Raw genomic sequence first — 17,852 nt, forward strand, 5'->3', positions numbered from 1 at the left:
AGCCCCCTGAGTTTCTGGTATTACAGGTGCACACCACCATGCCTGGCTAATTTTTGTGTTTTTAGTAGAGGTGGGGTTTTGTTATGTTGTCCAGGCTGGTCCCGAGCTCACGGTCTCAGGTGATCTGCCCGCCTCAGCCTCCCAAAGTGCTGGGATTATAGGCGTAAACCACCGTGCCCGGCCTATTTTAAGTTCTTTGAGAAATCTCTAAACTGCTTTCCACAGTGGTGGAACCTGTTTGCATTTCCACCAACAGGGTATAAGCATTCCCTGTTTTCTACAGCCTCGTCAACATCTGTTTTCTGACTTTTAAATAATCACCAGGGAATGAATGTTGAGGGTCAAGGGCCTTTGTAGACTGCTGACCAAGTCAGTGCTATGAGAAAACTCAACTACAGAGTGCCTGTGAGTTTGATGTTTTGGGACAAGTGGAATTTTTTGCTCAGTTAGAGAGGAAGGTAACAGTATAAATATTGCTGATTATGTAACAGGCCCAACGCACTCCAAAGTATTAGTGCATAGAGTACAAGATTTAACTCTTATCATTTGGTAAATTACTATTACTATAATCCTTAAGTAATTAATAATGATTCCGTTCATCACTTTAGAAAATTTGGGGGAATTATTTTCAAATAACTTTAATAAACTTCTATGTTGAAATAATTTTTGGTTGACAGAAAAGTTGCAAAGGTAGGACAGAGGGTTCCTGCACACCCATCACCCAGTTTCTGGGGGATGATTTTGATAGTCTTGGTCTCAGGAGAAGTTCTCAGGAAAGTTTAAAATTATGTTTCACAGTTCCTCCTGTTTCTCTTCCCTCTTCAGATTAGTCAAAGCTCTAGCTCTAGCTGTTTAGTGTCAGACCTCAGGGGAACAAGGGCTGCTAAGTCTCTTTCTCAGTACTTCTTTGGAAAAAGCTATAAAAAAACAATTACCAGGTCATGTTAGCAAGCAGAATTAAAGATGAGCTTCTTAAACTTACTTATAGAACTGCTGAGATTTTGAACAATCTGTTTTTTGTTGTTGTTGTCATTGTTTTTGAGACGCTGTCTTGCTCTGTCACCCAGGCTAGAATGCAGTGGCATGATCTTGGCTCACTGCAGCCTCAAACTCCCGGGCTCAAGTCATTCTTTTGCTTCAGCCCCCCAGTACCTGGGACGATAGGCATGTACCAGCATGCTTGGCTAACTTTTGTAACTTTTTTTGTATAGACGGGATTTTGCTATGTTGCCTGGGCTGGTCTCAAACTCCTGGGCTCAAGCCACTTGGTCTCCCAAAGTGCCAGGATTACAGGTGTGAGCCACCGTGCCCAGCCTGAACAGTCTGTGTTGAGTGAGGTGTGTATCCCAAGGTTAGGGAACCCCAAATTCCTGGAAGAGGACAACTTGGAAATATTAGTATTTAAGAATATCACTCTTTTCTATGAAAGTGGTTAAGAATGTGACCTTGGGGCCACACTTTTCAAGTGACAGTCCCAGCTCTGCCTCATTTACTGTAACCATGGTATATGGAACAAATGACTTCACGTGCCTGTTGCCTTAGTTGCCTCATCTTTAACATGAGGCCAGTAGGCCGGGCGCGGTGGCTCACACCTGTAATCCCAGCACTTTGGGAGGCCGAGGCGGGTGGATCACTTGAGCTCAGGAGTTCGAGACCAGCCTAGCCAGCATGGTGAAAACCCATCTCTACTAAAATTACAAAAATTAGCCAGGCGTGGTGGCGTGTGCCTGTAGTACCAGTAACAGGCTAGATGAATCACTTCACCCCAGGAGGCAGAGGCTGCAGTGAGCTGAGATCGTGCCACTGCATTCCAGCCTGGGTTACAGAGTAAGATTCTATCTCAAACAACAACAACAACAAAAAAACATGAGGCTAATACTAGTCCCTATCTCAAAGATTGTTGTGAGGATTAAATGGATTAATATGTGTAGAATATTTAGAATAGTCCCTGGCCCAGTATATGTTAGATATTGTTAACTCAGCTATTACTATCTTGCCCTCCAGAACTTGGGAGAATTATTAAGCAAACCATTAACAATACTGTTGATAAATTCATTTTTTTGTCCTTGATTTGAACAGAAACTCAACCACCTGTGACAAATTTGAGTGTCTCTGTTGAAAACCTCTGCACAGTAATATGGACATGGAATCCACCCGAGGGAGCCAGCCCAAATTGTAGTCTATGGTATTTTAGTCATTTTGGCGACAAACAAGATAAGGTAAGTTTTCTGCAACATGTTACATTGATGAGGTAAAGTGAACACTATGAATTGGAGCCAAGAATAAGCCAAATTCTAATCTTATATCAAAGTGGAAATTATATTTTAGGGTGTGTTTAAATTTCAGTTGGAGAAATTACAGAAGCAACTATTGACACAAGTGAACACTTAAAAATATTTCCTAATTGTTTGACAATTAAATGCAATTGAGATTGCTTTGACAGGAAATATTAGATATCTTTTTCTCTAAGGTACTCAATAAATAATTACGTTATTGTTAAAATTTGTTCCTGTGTTCCTGTCTGTAGCTATATCGCCTTGTATCTCTATAACACTTCATTTTTCAGGGAATTTTTACATTTACCATCTTGCTAATCACATGGACAAATAGCTATAAAAGCACTATGTGGCGTAAAAGTAAATGGCCGTATGGAAAGTGAAAAAGTAAGATGTCAGTGGCAGGTGTGTTTGAATAGAGGGTTCCATAATGCCTGAGGAAAAAGGAGGAAGAATTTCAAGATTTCTAGTCAACTGATATAAGTGAATTTTTGTTAATAGGTTTGGATAATTTCAGGTTCTTTATGATAATCTTATTCAACTGTTTTTTTTTTTTTTTTTTAATGTTTTCATACCTTCTTTCAGTGTGTATGTGTTTGTTGCAGGGTGGCGACGGCGAGGGGGTTGGGTGTTTGGGGTTGAGTTTCTCCGGGATTTTGAGTAGGCAGAATGAGAAGTTATTAGCAACAGTGCTTTGCGTTGGTGAATTGTAGAAGCACCAAGTTCAGGCAGCTTTGGTGGCAGGAAGAGTCAGGAGAACTAGCTTCTGGTTGGCACTGTCACTCTTAACTGACTCTATAGCCCGGGATAAAGTGCTTAACCTCTCTGAGCCTTTGTTTCCTTACGTATAAAGTATGGCTTTACTCGTTTCCCTGGCTTGCCGGAACACAGAAAATAATGTATATAAAAGTTTAATAGTCAGGATGGAACATGCTCTTCGTCTGGAGGGAAATTTGCTATCTGCCTTCCTCTCCCTTGGCTTGCTGAGGTATTACTTATGGCTTAGGCGTTAATTGATGAAGAATTGAGGCTTGTCAGAAGTGTTTGCATTTTAAAAGAGGTCTTCTAAATGTGGAAGCCAATGATACTACCAGCAGTGAGACTGGAGTTCACCTTTACATACTGTTGGCTTCCTCTTGTTCCTCCTAAGGAAGGGCCTTAGGCATTTGGAGTCTTAGTGGTGATTTTTGGTAATTGAGCCTTGAGAAATTCAGAGAGAGACCCTAAACGCCTCTGGATGTAAACCCTATAATCACCCAAGTGTCTAACTGAAACCCTGAGGAGAGGTTGCTTTTCAGGTCCCTTTTTCTTAAGTTGTCAAGGATCAATCAGGTAGCCAGGCTGGTATTCTAGCCTAGAAATCGGGCTATTTCCTTAGTGTATGTACAGAAATTTAGAGTTAAATGTAATTTTAGGAGACAGTAGAATCAGATAGAATTGTGCTTGAAATTTTATCTCTTCCCCTTTCAAGCTGTTTGATTTTGGGCAAATCACTTAACCTCTCTGAGCTCCCATTTTCTTGTTTGTAAAATATGGGGTTGTTGGGGGCAGGGTGGGTAATAATAGTACCTACTGAATATGGATGGCATGTGCGTTAAAGGAGATGAGGTTTGTAATGCACCTGACGCAGAGTTAGTGCTAGGTAATTGTTAGCTTTTATTATTGTTACCGTTGTTAGGTTGAGCCATGTGAAATTACCACTTTTATGGATCAAAATGGTTGAATGTTGTCAGTATTATTTGGTTCAGCCTAATATTATCATTTAATCTTGTTTCTTCCATTTTACCCCTGAAGAAACCAGATAGAGACCAAAAAGGGGGACCTCTGCCTAAGGCCAGCTCATTTATTTTAGCCATTTGACAGCATTGATGGCCATCAGTCCTACAGTTGTGATGAACACAGATTATTCCTTCCAATCAGTGATAGGAGATATCCTGTCTGGACCTTTTTCAAGTTTATCATCCTGAGGCTGAAAATGAATGGCAGAAGTAATTTTCCTCTCCTCTTTCTGTTCTTTGGGTACAGCATTAGCATCATGGGGCCAAACTGAGGTATATTTATCCCTGAGGCATATTGAAGTGTTGACATTATGATAGTTCATACATTAGGGGGCTTAGGAAAGTGTTCAAAGGTCCCAAGTTGCTAAATGAGATAAACTCTGGAGGTCATTTTCAATCTTAAGATTGGAGGCTCATCAAGTTGAGAGACAGGGATTTGCAGAGGATCTTTGAAAAAGAAAAGATTAGTGTAAATGGCTGCCCTCCACCATTTTTTAAGTAATGTCTAATAGTTCCTCAGCTGGCAAGTAGAAGGAGGATCTGGCATCAGATTTTAGATATCTTTCATCACTAAGAAATGGGCAAGTCCCATTAGGCAAATGAAAAGGCCAGGCATCCAAATAGGAAGATGCTGAAGCTAATTCCCTTTCTTTTTGAGAAAGGAATTCTGGAGTTGAGAGAGGTGCAGTCCAGCCAAGTGAACATCGGTCTGGGGAGATCAGTTCAGGACTCTTGCCTTGGTTTTTGATAAATTTTAAAAGAGAACCAGATTCCCTACAGGGTGGAGCATAACGTCATACAGCAGCTACCAGTGGGAATGATTCACCAAAGCCAAAAGTCACGTGGGAGCCATCACACATACCTCATCAAGATTCGATGGAAGGGCTGGGCATGGTGGCTCATGCCTGTAATCCCAGCACTTTGGGAGGCCGAGTTGGGTGGATCACCTGAGGTCAGGAGTTCAAGACCAGCCTGGCCAACATGGTGAAACCCCCTCTCTACTAAAAATACAAAAATTAGCCGTGCGTGGTGGTGTGCACCTGTAATCCCAACTACTTGGGAGGCCAAGGCAGAAGAATCGCTTGAACCCAGGGGGCAGTGGTTACAGTGAGCCGAGATCATGCCACTGTACTCTAGCCTGGGCAACAGAGCAAGACTCTGTCTCAAAAAAAAAAAAAAAATCTAATGAAAGGAATTTAGGAATTTAGTTTCTTGTGTGATACAGAGAGGTATGCTTGACTTTGGCAGTTGTTAATAATCTGGGTTCCTACTATATTAGTGCCAATTTAATATTGTTTACCTTGAACTTTGAAAGAAATTTTAAAAAATTATTATTTGAAAAAATTTTCCCTCTACTGTCCCTTTTCTGTGTTATTATTCATATGCCTAAAGCATAAGGTTCAGATTTAGATACTAAGGCATTTTAAAATTTTTTATGTTATTTTATTTTGAAATGGAGTCTGCTCTGTTGCCCAGGCTGGAGTGTAGTGGTGTGATCTCAGCTCACTGCAACCTCTGTCTCCTGAGTTCAAGCAATTCTTGTGCCTTAGCCTCCCAAATAGCTGGAACTACAGGTGCATGCCACCACGACCAGCTAATTTTTTTGTATTTTTAGTAGAGATAGGGTTTTGCTGTGTTGGCCAGGCTGGTCTCAAACTCCTGACCTTAGGTGATCCTGACCTCAGGTGACCTTGGCCTCCCAAAGTGCTGGGATTACAGGTGTGACCCACCATGCCTGGCCACTAAGGCATTTTTTAAATTAAAAATTCCGTTGTGATAATTTTTGTGTGTTAAAACTCTGTAACCCTCTAACTGGAACAGTGTCCATTATAATATGAAAACTGGGGTTATTTTCATGATGATTCTAATTTGACTATATTTGACTGTACAGTCTAATTTGACATTTGACTGTGCATTTTCCCCTGGTGTCTTCAAAGGGCAAATATAGCTTCCAAACAAGAATTGCCATGGATCCTTGGATAAAGGTGGCTTCTTCAGAGATATATAGGACTTGCGCTTAGTAAAATTGTGAGGTTGGTAAAATTTGTATTCGAAGCTTTCCTGCCACCATTACCATGATCCTGGAGGCAGGTCTTCAGCTTCACGTACTCGGAAACCTCATTTCCTCAGCACACATGCATCTCTCAAGGGCTAATTTTTTACTTTGTTGTGAAAATGGTAATGATAATGGTGAAGCAGTCTAGGAAGATTTCTGTCAGCATAACTGGTGCATTTCATCCCTGTCAGCAGAGCCTATATAGGAGGCCAAATGTTAAGTAGATTTCTTGGTGAGGAATCAGAAATTAGTTGTAAAAACGTACTCGTCTAAGAATAGCTGGAGGCCCTACTGAGGGTAAACAGCTTTGCCAGTGGGACAGAAAAATTCAATGTCCACATTCCTGTGTCACCCCCTTTTTCTTCCCTGTCAGGATTTTGCTCACAGACATTTCTTTTTCTGTTCTTCCAGGGCTGACCAACTCCCTTTTCAGAGTGCTGTCTTGACTGGACCTAAGAGCTATTCTGGTTCTATAAAGTGATTTTGTTTTTGTGTCCTTGCTATGATTTATTCATTGTTGACTTGCTAGTTACTTCTCAGAGGCCATCCATATGTCCTGGTTTTGGGGATATCTCACAGTTGCCCTCATGCTCAGCTGGCAGCAGGCATGTGACATGGCAGAATAGCTCCTTACGGTAGTAGATAGAACTAACTGTAGCAAATTTTCCCCTTCATGGCCATCAACATGTAGATGAAATAGTATCTCTGACTTGAGTCAGAAGCTATTGCAAAACAGGAAATGCTCTCCTTGGAGCTCTGATTAAAAGCAGCTCCATTCTTAATTATTCCAACTCTGTCAATTTGGGAAATGTTTGTTTCCCAGACAGCCCATTAATCTCATTATTCTAAGTCATAGTAACCAGGCTGGTGATTTATGTCTCTATGATGTCTACAAATTGGCTTCCTATGGTTCCACAAAGCATATCTACTTTTCAGAATGAGAATGTATATACTCAGCACGTATAGCAGTGTTTGAAATTTATACATATATATGAGGTAGTCAAAATAGTCAAACAGTAGACAAAGAGGTTTAATGAAAAGTCTCTCTTCAGCCGTCAGGTCCCCCTCCTTTACTTCCTTACCCAGAAGTAACCATGATTACTGGATTTTTATTTTTTGAGACAGGGTCTCACTGCATTGTCCAGGCTAGAGTGCAATGCTGCAATCTTGGCTCACTGCAGCCTCCCCCACCGGGCTCAAGTGATCCTTCCACCTCAGCTCCATGAGTAACTGGGACTACAGGCATGAGCCACCATGCCTGGCCAATATTTTTTTTTGTACAGATGGGGTTTTGCCATGTTGTCCAGGCTGGTCTCAAACTCCTGGGCTTAAGCGATCTGCCTGCCTAAGCCTCCCAAAGTACTGGGATTACAGGCGTGAGCCACTGAGCCTGGCATGATTCCTGGATTCTTAAAGCATTCCTTTTTTACCTTAATTTTCATGGTACAGTGCATCTACTTCTAAGTGAATTTTGATAATCATACTGTGTTTCCTTTAGAATTGTCTTTAGAGAGTTGATATGTTAGCATTGTAGATTTATAGGTAAATTTCATGTTTATACCTTTAAAATGTGGGAAATTATTTTATCTACACCAGGGTTTCTCAATGGTGACACTACTGACATTTGGTGAAGGGTTTGTTGTAGGAGGAGGGGGGCTGTCGTGTGCATTGTAGGATGTTTAGCAGCATCCTTGACCTCTACTTACTAGACGCCGGTAACCTCCCCCTCCCAAGTTAGGACAATAAAAAATGTTCAATATTGCCAAATGTCCCTGAGAGTGGCAGGGAGAACAAAATCGCCCCCAATGGAGAATCACTGATCTATACCATTTGAGGACTTTTTTAATTAGAAAAACAAAAAACAAACAAACAAAAACCAACACATTTGGACATGTAATGTTTCATTATTTAAGTGTGTGTTTGCTGAAGCAATGCCTTTTACAATTTTCTAACCTTAGAAACTAGCTCCAGAAACTCGTCGTTCAAAAGAAGTGCCCCTGAATGAGAAGATTTGTCTGCAAGTGGGGTCCCAGTGTAGCACCAATGAAAGTGAGAAGCCTAGCATTTTGGTTGAAAAATGCATCTCGCCCCCTGAAGGTAACAACTGAAAGCACTATCTCTTGGTGTTTAGAGAATAAATCCAAATACTCCAATGCTTTTGTGCATCGTTCATTAATTCATTCAATTCTCAAACATTTTCTGAGTCTAATAAGTGCCAGGCATTATACTAGGTGCTAGCAGCTCAATGAAAATATGAGTATGTCTCTGTCTTGAAGAAGCTTACAAACAACTTGAATAACAATACCTAATAGTTATATAAAATTTAATAATTTAAAAAATGATATACACATGCACGTGTATGCATGTGCACATGAGCACACACGCGCACACACACACACACCTCCCTTAGGTCGAGACTCACAAGCTTATCTTGGGAAGTGAGTAAGGCATGTATTATTACCCTGATCCATTTTATGAGGAAGAAAGGAATTGAGTGACTTGCTATATGTCTTCACATTTCAGTCCCAGTGCTTTCAAAATGAAAAACAAAATACTGTCTTACCCATTATATGTGATAATTAGTTTGATATGCAGGATATATTTGGGAAAAGGTGTTTAAAGAGAAAAATAGTATGCTGGCCTGGCTCCAATACAAGTCTAGACAAGATAATACAAGACAACCCTAGGAAAAGCTGTCAAGTAGTGAGGATGATCATTGTTCCCCAATCCCACCTCACCCAGTGTCCTTCTGGCTCTTATGTTACATACAGGGAGTAGCATATACTGATTAAGTGCAGGGCTACCAGAAACCAACTGTCTAAGTCCCAGCTCTGCCAGCTATTAACTGTGTAACCTTGGGCAAATGTCTTAGCCCCTCTGCACCTTAGTTTCCTCATCTGTAAACTGGGCATGATGATGGTATCTCTGGATGCAGTGGCTCACGCCTGTAATCCCAGCACTTTGGGAGGCCAAGGCGGGCGAATCACCTAAGATCAGGAGTTTGAGACCAGCCTAGTCAACATGGAGAAAAAAATAATAATTAGCCAGGTGTGGTGGCGCACACTTATAGTCCCAGCTACTCAGGAGGCTGAGGCAGGAGAATTGCTTGAACCCGGGAAGTGGAGGTTGCAGTGAGCCAAGATCGCACGACTCCACTCCGGTCTGGGTGACAGAACAAGACTCTGTCTCAAAAAATAATAATTATTATACTATGCTATGACATAAAATGATTGAGGATGGCTCAGCGTAGTACCCCTTCAAGGATCATGAGGGATAACAGATTTACGTTTTAAACAGAGGTGTTTAATTTAAAGACATTATACCTTAACTAAAATGGCTTTGTAAAGATAGAGATTTTAGGTCAGAAAGATATTAGGGCTGTTAAAGTCATGACACATAAGAGGCAACTACTAAGAGTTAAGTTAGGCTTACCTTTGCCCAGAATTGCTTTAAGAGGAATGTTTGTTTATTTATTTATTTAGAGACAGAGTCTCATTCTGTCACCCAGGCTGGAGTGCAGTGGCAAGATCTCGGCTCACTGCAACCTCCACCCCCCCGGTTTAAGCAATTCTTGTGCCTCAGCCTCCCGAGTAGCTGGGACTACAGGTGTGTGCCACCATACCCGGCTATTTTTTTGTATTTTTAGTAGAGACAGGGTTTCGCCAATTTGGCCAGGCTGGTGAACTCCTGACCTCAAATGATCCACCCTTGTTGGCCTTCCAAAATGCTGGGAATACAGGCGTGAGCCATCCTGCCTGGCTGAATGTTTCTTTAAAAAAAAAAAAAAAGTGTCAGTATTGACCAAAAGACAGAAAGTTAAATTGTACCTCAATAATTTTTTTAAGACAGATGTATACATAAGGGTTGTTTGTATATCCACATTCATTTAGGAATTGTGTGGATATTGTCTATGATTGAAATAGTTTTTGATCTTTTATCTCTCCCTCCAGTTACGGGTATTACTTAGGGTCCCTCAGGGATAGGGAAGATGTTTTCTTTGTATCAGGAGGTAAGAGAGAAGGTTGTGAACAAATTAGATTTGGGTTTCCTCCATCCTGGGTGACTTCTGGGTAAAATGGGGTGAAAGATGAAGAGTTTGCTTTCTGACGAAGCAGCATGAAGCACTCTCATCATCCCCCATGCCAAAGAGTGATTCGCTACTTTGCATTACAAGGAAAGAAGGGTCTTAAACTCTTGGCCTGGATATTGTAGGTGATCCTGAGTCCGCTGTGACTGAGCTTCAATGCATTTGGCACAACCTGAGCTACATGCAGTGTTCTTGGCTCCCTGGAAGGAATACCAGTCCCGACACTAACTATACTCTCTACTATTGGTGAGTATGTACAGTACAATTACTGGAAGACTGATTGTGTTGGGAGCCTTTGGATCCAACCTAGTTAAAAAAAAGAACGGTCTATTTTTTTCTGCAAACCCAACAAGATGGACAATTTGCTTCAATGAAAAATGCATCTGCCTTTGGTGTCTACTTTTTAAATAAACTTTCTATTTTCAAGTATAGATCCTATATATTACCAGAAAAAATGTACAGGGAGATCCCATATACCCTTCACTCAGTTTCTCCCAGTGGTACCATCTTGTGTAACTATAGTGCATTATCAAAACCAGAAAGTTGGCATTGGTACAATCCGAAAACCTCCGTCCTATTTCAGCAGTTTTACATGCACTCGTGTGTGTGTATATGTATAGTTGTATGCAGTTTTATCACATGTGAAGATATACAATGGTTCCATCACCATGAGGAGTTGCCCTTTTGTAGCCACACTCACCATCTTTTTTTTTTTTTTTTAATTGAGACGGAGTCTCGCTCTGTCTCCCAGGCTGTAGTGCAGTGGCACGATCTCAGCTTACTGCAAGCTCCGCCTCCCAGGTTCATGCCATTCTTCTGCCTCAGCCTCCCAAGTAGCTGGGACTACAGGCGCCCGCCACCATGCCTGGCTAATTTTTGGTATTTTTAGTAGAGACAGGGTTTCACCGTGTTAGCCAGGATGGTCTCGATCTCTTGACCTTGTAATCCACCCGTCTCGGCCTCCCAAAGTGCTGGGATTACAGGAGTGAGCCACCGCGCCCAGCCTCACCTCCATCTTAAACCATCTCTCCTTGTACACCCCTCTCCCCCAATCCTGTAACCTCTGGCAACCACTAATCTGTTCTCCATCTCTTTAATTTTATTATTTCAAGAATGTTACTGAAATGGAATCCTATAGTACATAACCACTTAAGACTGGTTTAAAAAAAAAAAAAACTCAGCGTAATACCCTGGAGATCTGTACAAGTAGTTGTATATCAAGAGGCCACTCCTTTTTATAGCTCAGTAGTATTCCATGATATGGATGTACCAGTTTTTTAAACCATTCATTCATTAAAGGATATCTCAGTTGTTTCCAGTGTTTTGCTATTATGAATAAAGCTACTGTAAATATTCACATACAGATTTTTATATGAACATAACTTTTCATTTCTCTGGAATAAATGCCCAAGAGTGCAATTGCTGGGTCATGTAGTAATTGTGTATTTAGTTTTTCTTAAAAAATGCCGAACTATTTTCTGAAGAAGCTAGTTCACCTTACATTTCCACTAGCAATGTATGAGTTATTGATACCTACTTTTAAAAAGGAAAGTGATATCATGTCTGGGGTCAAAAAGTAGTTTGTTTGTTTGTTTGTTTATGTTTTTGAGATAGAGTCTTGCTCTGTCACCCAGGCTGGAGTGCAGTGGTGCGATCTCGGCTCACCTCTGTCTCCTGGGTTCAAGTGATTCTCCTGCCTCAGCCTCCCAAGCAGCTGGAATTACATGCATGCACCACCATGCCTGGCTAATTTTTGTATTTTTAGTAGAAACAAGGTTTCAACATGTTGGCCAGGCTGGTCTCAAATCCCTGACCTCAAGTGATCTGCCCATCTCGGCCTCCCAAAGTGCTGGGATTACAGGTGTGAGCCACCACACCCAGCCTCAAAAAGTAGTTTAGCTTCCTGCAAAATAACTTTGATATTTTGATATTTGATACTTCAGTATTTGGTATTTGTGACTGTATCTACTACAAAGTTTGTTAAATTTCTAAGTTAGTCTTCCATCATTCCCTTTAGAGCCTAGAATTATTAGCAACAGAACAAGGAAGAAAGACCAGGTTAATCCAATTTAATTCAGTAAACTTTTATTTAGAACACTTTGTGGATAAACCACTGAATGCACAACAGAGACAAGAAACATATCTCTTCTCTCCTAAAGCTTAAACTATAGAGAAGATAGTGCCTGATACAGTGACCTGCATTAAATTAAAGAAGACAGTGTATACCGAAGGCTGTTGCAGAGGGATAGATTCCTGTGGGAAGTTAGGTTGAAGCTTGGGTTGGTGGTCGAGGGGAGGTGGATGGGTGGATGGAGAGGGGACTGGGAGGCTTTGATGAAGGAGGCAGACTGCCCAGATGGGGAAGTTTCTCTGAGGCTGGCCTCTGAGGAAGAGCGTTTTGAGAAATGGAGATATTTAATCATTGTGATATCAGGGTGGAGAAGGGGAGACCTAGCATAGGCAGTCTGCCTCCACATGGCCTTGTTCCCTGACTGTCATTTGTTAAGACTGCTTCTGAGAGAATGGGATGTGGAGGGCCATGTCCAAGACTTGTGAAGCTACTGGATAGACATGGCCTTTCATGCTAGAGTGTCTGCTTTGCCTGATGACATGATGGAAAGCATTTTTGATACATTAAAACACTCATGGCTATACCATGGAATAGAATGCAGAACACACACACACACACACACACACACACACACACACACACTTTTGGATGAAAACCTCCAAAGTTGCCCCAGGATTCACATCCGCACTCCTCCCTGGTGGAAGGATCCTCCTGGCAAAGTTGGGAAGTCCTGAAGGTGGAGCCAGAAGTTCTGTGTGGTTGTGTCTGAAGTCTGTTTCTTTTTTTCCCCCTGATGTAAATCTCATTTGAGGTTTTGTAGTTTCATCTGCTCACTCTTGATACCTGTTGTTTCTCCTTTACTGAAAACCCTTCAGTGGCTCCCTGGTGGCTTTAGGTTAAAGTCCAAACTCTCCAGCATGACAGACAAATCGCTTTATGACCGACCTGGCCCCTGTCAACCTCTCCAGACTCGGTTGCATGTGCCTCCACGCACCCCCGCCCCTCTTGCAGCCTACCGTTTGCCCACAGCAAACTTCTTTCAGTTCCTCAGACTGCTTTCTTCAAATACTCAAACAGAACACTAGATTTCAAACAGAATATTCACACAGAATAGTGGAAACATTCTGCATCCTCTTGTAGCCCAGGCCTTTCCTTTCCACTTGGATGCTTCTTATTTGTCTTTATCTTTATTTCAGCCCAGACACCATTTCCTCTCCAGAAAGTCTTCCTTGACCTCTCAAGTCTAGACATGTGCCCCTTCCTCTTGTCCCACGGCACCTTGCAATTTCTTGTGTCATACTACCCAGCACATTGTGTTGTCATTTCCTGTTACTTGGTGGTAACCTGCCAGGCTTCAGTTTCTCTTGAGAGCAGGAGCTGTGTCTTGTTTCTCCTGGTGCCTGATATTTAGTAGGTATTCTATAAACAAGTTGTGAATGTTTGGTAGGATCCCAAGCTAGAGAAGATTTCAGTGATGACTTACGAGGTATAAGCAACTGAGGAGTATTATCGTTCATGAATAAAAAGAGAGAAGGATTGAGTAGATCCAGATCCCTAAAGAATTGCTAAGAAGGGGCCAAAAAACTAAACCTTACTAAGAAGGAGTAGCCTGGCTATTGATGTTGCAGTAAAGTTTAGGGAAAGCTGTTACACAAGCTTTTAAGATGTCTTGTGAGTTGGTAGCATCCATGTGTTTATTATGCTATTAACCCCTGTTGTTTTCCCTGGAGTCATTATTGGTAAAACCACAGGGAAAACCTTTAAAGAATCTATGTCTATATAAGGGGCTGGAAAAGAAGGGAAGAAGTCTTAAAACTGTATCTCATTCCATGGCAGACTGGGTAGGAAATTATCCCAGCTATTAGAATCAGGGTGCCACTGGAGGCAGATGGTGGCCTAGTCCTTGGGGTTCTTCTAAGACAAAAATAGGGAAGTGCCTTGGGAATATAGTAGCGAAAACACAGTCTCAACGCAAATTGTTAAAAGAATGTTTCCTCTGGGTGAATGAATTACAAAAAAAACGACTGACCAATTTGAAAAAGCATTCCTCTTCCTCTGGGCTGAAGCAGGCTGTCACCAAAGCTGAGAGCAGATGGTACTTGGGCTGGCTTTCAGCCCTCAGTTGATGTCTTTTTGCAGGGAACAATCTGTATAGCCACTGGAGGTGGCTCAAGCCACAATCCCAAGATAGTGGTGGGTCACTAGCATCCAAGGGAGGCAGGTATCAAGGATCCTACTTTTTTTTTTTTTTTGGTGATAGGGTCTTGCTCTGTTGCCCAGGCTGAAGTACAGTTGGTGTGATCATTGCTCACTGCAGCTTCAACCTTCTAGGCCCAAGCCATTCCCCCACGTCAGCCTCCTGAGTAGCTGGGATCACAGGTGTGTACCACTGTACCCAGCTAATTTTTGTGTTTGTTGTAGAGATGGGGTTTTGCCATGTTGCCCAGATTGCTCTCAAACTCCTGGGCTCAAGCCTGCCTCGGCCTCCCAAAGTGCTGGGATTACAGGCGTGAGCCACCGCACCTGGCCTACTTCTTGTCATACACAGTCCCAGAGCTGGTCATCAGCAGCGGCTCTTTCTGTAAGTGTAGTTCTGTGCCATCCAGTATAGGAGCCACTGGCTACATGTGGCTAGTTACGTTTTAATTGAAATTAATTAAAATTGAATCAAATTAAAACTTCAGTTGCATAGTCTCACCAGCCACTTTCACAAGTGATGAGTGGCTCTTGTATTGGACAGCACAGATAGCAACCATTTCCATAATGCCAGAAAGTTCTGTTGGATGGTGCTGGTATAGGTTCTGTATCTTATCCCCTTACCACCTCACAGCTTATTCTTTCTGGGCCACACTGCTTGGGTTGAAATCCTGGCTCTCTTCCTTACTTTAGTGTGATTTTGGGTAAGTCCCTTCTCTCTCAGCCTTAGTTTTATAATCTGGGAAATGGAGATAGTAATAATAGTGCCTGCTTCTTAAGGTTATTGTGAGGGCCAGTGTTTAGAGCCATGACTAGCTGCTAGCATATGTAAAGTAAGCACTCAATCCATGATAGCTCTTATTACCATTGGCTGGGCGTGGTGGCTCACTCCTGTAATCCCAGCACTTTGGGAGGCCGAGGCGGGTGGATCACGAGTTCAGGAGATTGAGACTATCCTGGCTAACATAGTGAAACCCTGTCTCTACTAAAAATACAAAAAAAATTAGCCAGGTGTGTGGTGGTGGGCACCTGTAGTCTCAGCTACTCAGGAGGCTGAGGCAGGAGAATGGCGTGAACCTGGGAGGCAGAGCTTGCAGTGAGCCGAGATCGCGCCACTGCACTCCAGCCTGGGCGACAGAGCAAGACTCCATCTCAAAACAACAACAACAACAACAACAACAACAACTAATTATTATTGTTATTCATCTCCACTCCCTTGCAGTTGCAGTCAGTACACAGTGCTGGCCTCTTCCCCTGTCTCACAGAATTGGTACCTAACCCATACTCCCTTCTTTCTTGCTCTCCTCTAGATAGATCCTTTCTAATCAAAACCACAAAAGAAAGGGAGTCAAGACACAGTGCCCATTAGCAAGCACCAGAAATGGTTGCTTATGCAGGTACCAGTATAAATCACATCAAACAAACTGCCAGAAACTGTTTTCCCTAACCCCCAACCAGAAAATATACAGTCTCTCTTTGTAGGTTTTTTTTTTTTTTTTTTTTGGAGACAGAGTCTCATTTTATCGCCCAGGCTGGAGTGCAGTGCAGTGGTACGATCTCGGCTCACTGCAGCCTCCGCCTCCCGAGTTCCAGTGATTCTCCTGAGTAGCTGGGATTACAGGCGCGTGCCACCACACCTGGCTAATTTTTGTATTTTCATTAGAGACAGGGTTTTACCATGTTGGCCAGGCTGGTCTTGAACTCCTGACCTCAAGTGATCCACCCGCCTGGGCCTCCTAAAGTGCTGGGATTACAGGCGTGACCCGTGACGCCTGGCCTGGAGTCATTTTTTGAAATCAAAATAATTCATTGCAGCCCTAGAGCAATGACTTGTGTTCCTGCAGGGACAGTCTGGCATTGAACAGACCCTAGCCTGAAGAGCTGCAGACTAGTCATACCAATGAATTTTAGGGAATGTTTTTTACCACATTAATCATCTTCTGAGTTGGGAAAATAGTCTTTAATTTGTCAGTTTCCTTCTCATAGCTGCAGTGTGACTCTGCAGATGAATTCAGTATATAAATTTTAACAGGAATCACCTGCTGTTTTAGGTTAATGTTTCACAAGCATTCAAGAAATGTTATCTATTCAGAACCAGTATTTTCCCTTCTATAACTATTTCTAAATTACAACCAAATTGTTTTAAAATTTCATATCTGAGATCCATGAGCATATGCAGAATACTCAGGGTGCAGAAATGAAAAAGGGATCAAGAAGATTGTGCATTCGAGGAGTTCCTTTCATCATTAAAAAACAATTTTACACATGGCTTTCTTTAGTTATGTAAGAAAAATGTCATTAAATTTCTTCAGTTTCTGTTTTTGGCCGTGGGCGGGAAACATTCCAGGACTGTCTGATCCAAAAACTAGTCATGACAACAACTTCATTTTTACAACACTGTTTTCTTCATAAACCAGAGGGAGCTGCAACTAGGGGGAAAAGCTCATGTACTACCTTTTGAAGGAAAAAAGCATTTTCTATATTGAAGCATTTCTTTGTGCTGCCTTTGAAGGAATAAATACATTAGCTCTGAGTTTTTTTGTTTTTTGTTTTTTAAACTGACTTGCAGCAGAATCTCCTGGAGAATTGCTGTTCAAATACTGGTTCCTAGGTCCTGGCAAAACCTTCTAAATCAGACTCTCTGGGAGAAGGTTTGAGGAACCTGCATCTTAAAGTAGTACAGAGGATTCTGAGTAACAGGTTAGGGATTTGGGACTCTTTACTCTTAGTTCATTTTTCTTAAAATCGTCTTCCTTTTCTGCAAAACCTTTGTGCAACTCCCTTTGTGGCTGATGATGTAAGACTTGACTTGTCTTCTGCCAGTTACTATAAAACAGTTCTCTGATAGCCTAGATTAAAAAAAAGAAGTGTAATAAACACATTGTCTGCCTGTGCTGGGCTAGATGCTGATGATCTTTGGGGAAAGGTATGTGTAGAGGAGAAATGGTAAATAAGGTATCTACAATACTGCTTATGGAAGACAGTTAAAGCCACACAGTGGAGTGAGACACTTAGAAAGCCATTGTGTTTTAGAACATTGACCTGGCAGTGATTGGAGGGCACGAATAATGAAGGTCAGGGAGGTCAATCTGAAGAAGCAATGGAGCCTGTAGTCATTAGGGTGTGAATCTCAGGGTGTGGGCAATGGGAGTATCATAGAAGACGAGGATCCAGGAAGCTTTGCAAAGGAAGAAAGAACAGAATTTGGTGATAAAATACAGGGAACAGAGGTGGGGGGAAAGGTGATTTTAATTTAAATTATCTAATCTAGGAGCCCAAAGAAAATGAGCTCTGACTGATGGAAATGGGAAGGTTGGAAGAAAAAACAGTTTGGTGGGGAAGAGGGTGCATGATGTGTTTTGGACGCTGGATTTGAGGCAACGGTAGA

The 17,852-nt window shown here is 41.9% G+C and overlaps 1 protein-coding gene across 6 annotated transcripts in view; it reads left to right on the forward strand.

The window, feature by feature from the left end:
• IL13RA1 (interleukin 13 receptor subunit alpha 1) overlaps positions 1–17,852 on the forward strand; it is a 65,402-nt gene that overhangs the window by 10,870 nt on the left and 36,680 nt on the right. For all 6 annotated transcript variants that reach the window (XR_013413173.1, XM_077989512.1, XM_015128077.3 and 3 more), the window contains exons 2-4: positions 2,080–2,219; positions 8,069–8,207; positions 10,323–10,443. Coding sequence is in view for 5 of the 6 variants with exons in the window: in XM_077989512.1 (XP_077845638.1) it covers positions 2,080–2,219; positions 8,069–8,207; positions 10,323–10,443 (400 nt within the window). In the remaining variant the exon portion in view is untranslated. The remainder of the gene's footprint in view (positions 1–2,079; positions 2,220–8,068; positions 8,208–10,322; positions 10,444–17,852) is intronic.

Source organism: Macaca mulatta, chromosome X (assembly GCF_049350105.2).
Source record: "Macaca mulatta isolate MMU2019108-1 chromosome X, T2T-MMU8v2.0, whole genome shotgun sequence".
Lineage (NCBI taxonomy): Eukaryota > Metazoa > Chordata > Mammalia > Primates > Cercopithecidae > Macaca > Macaca mulatta.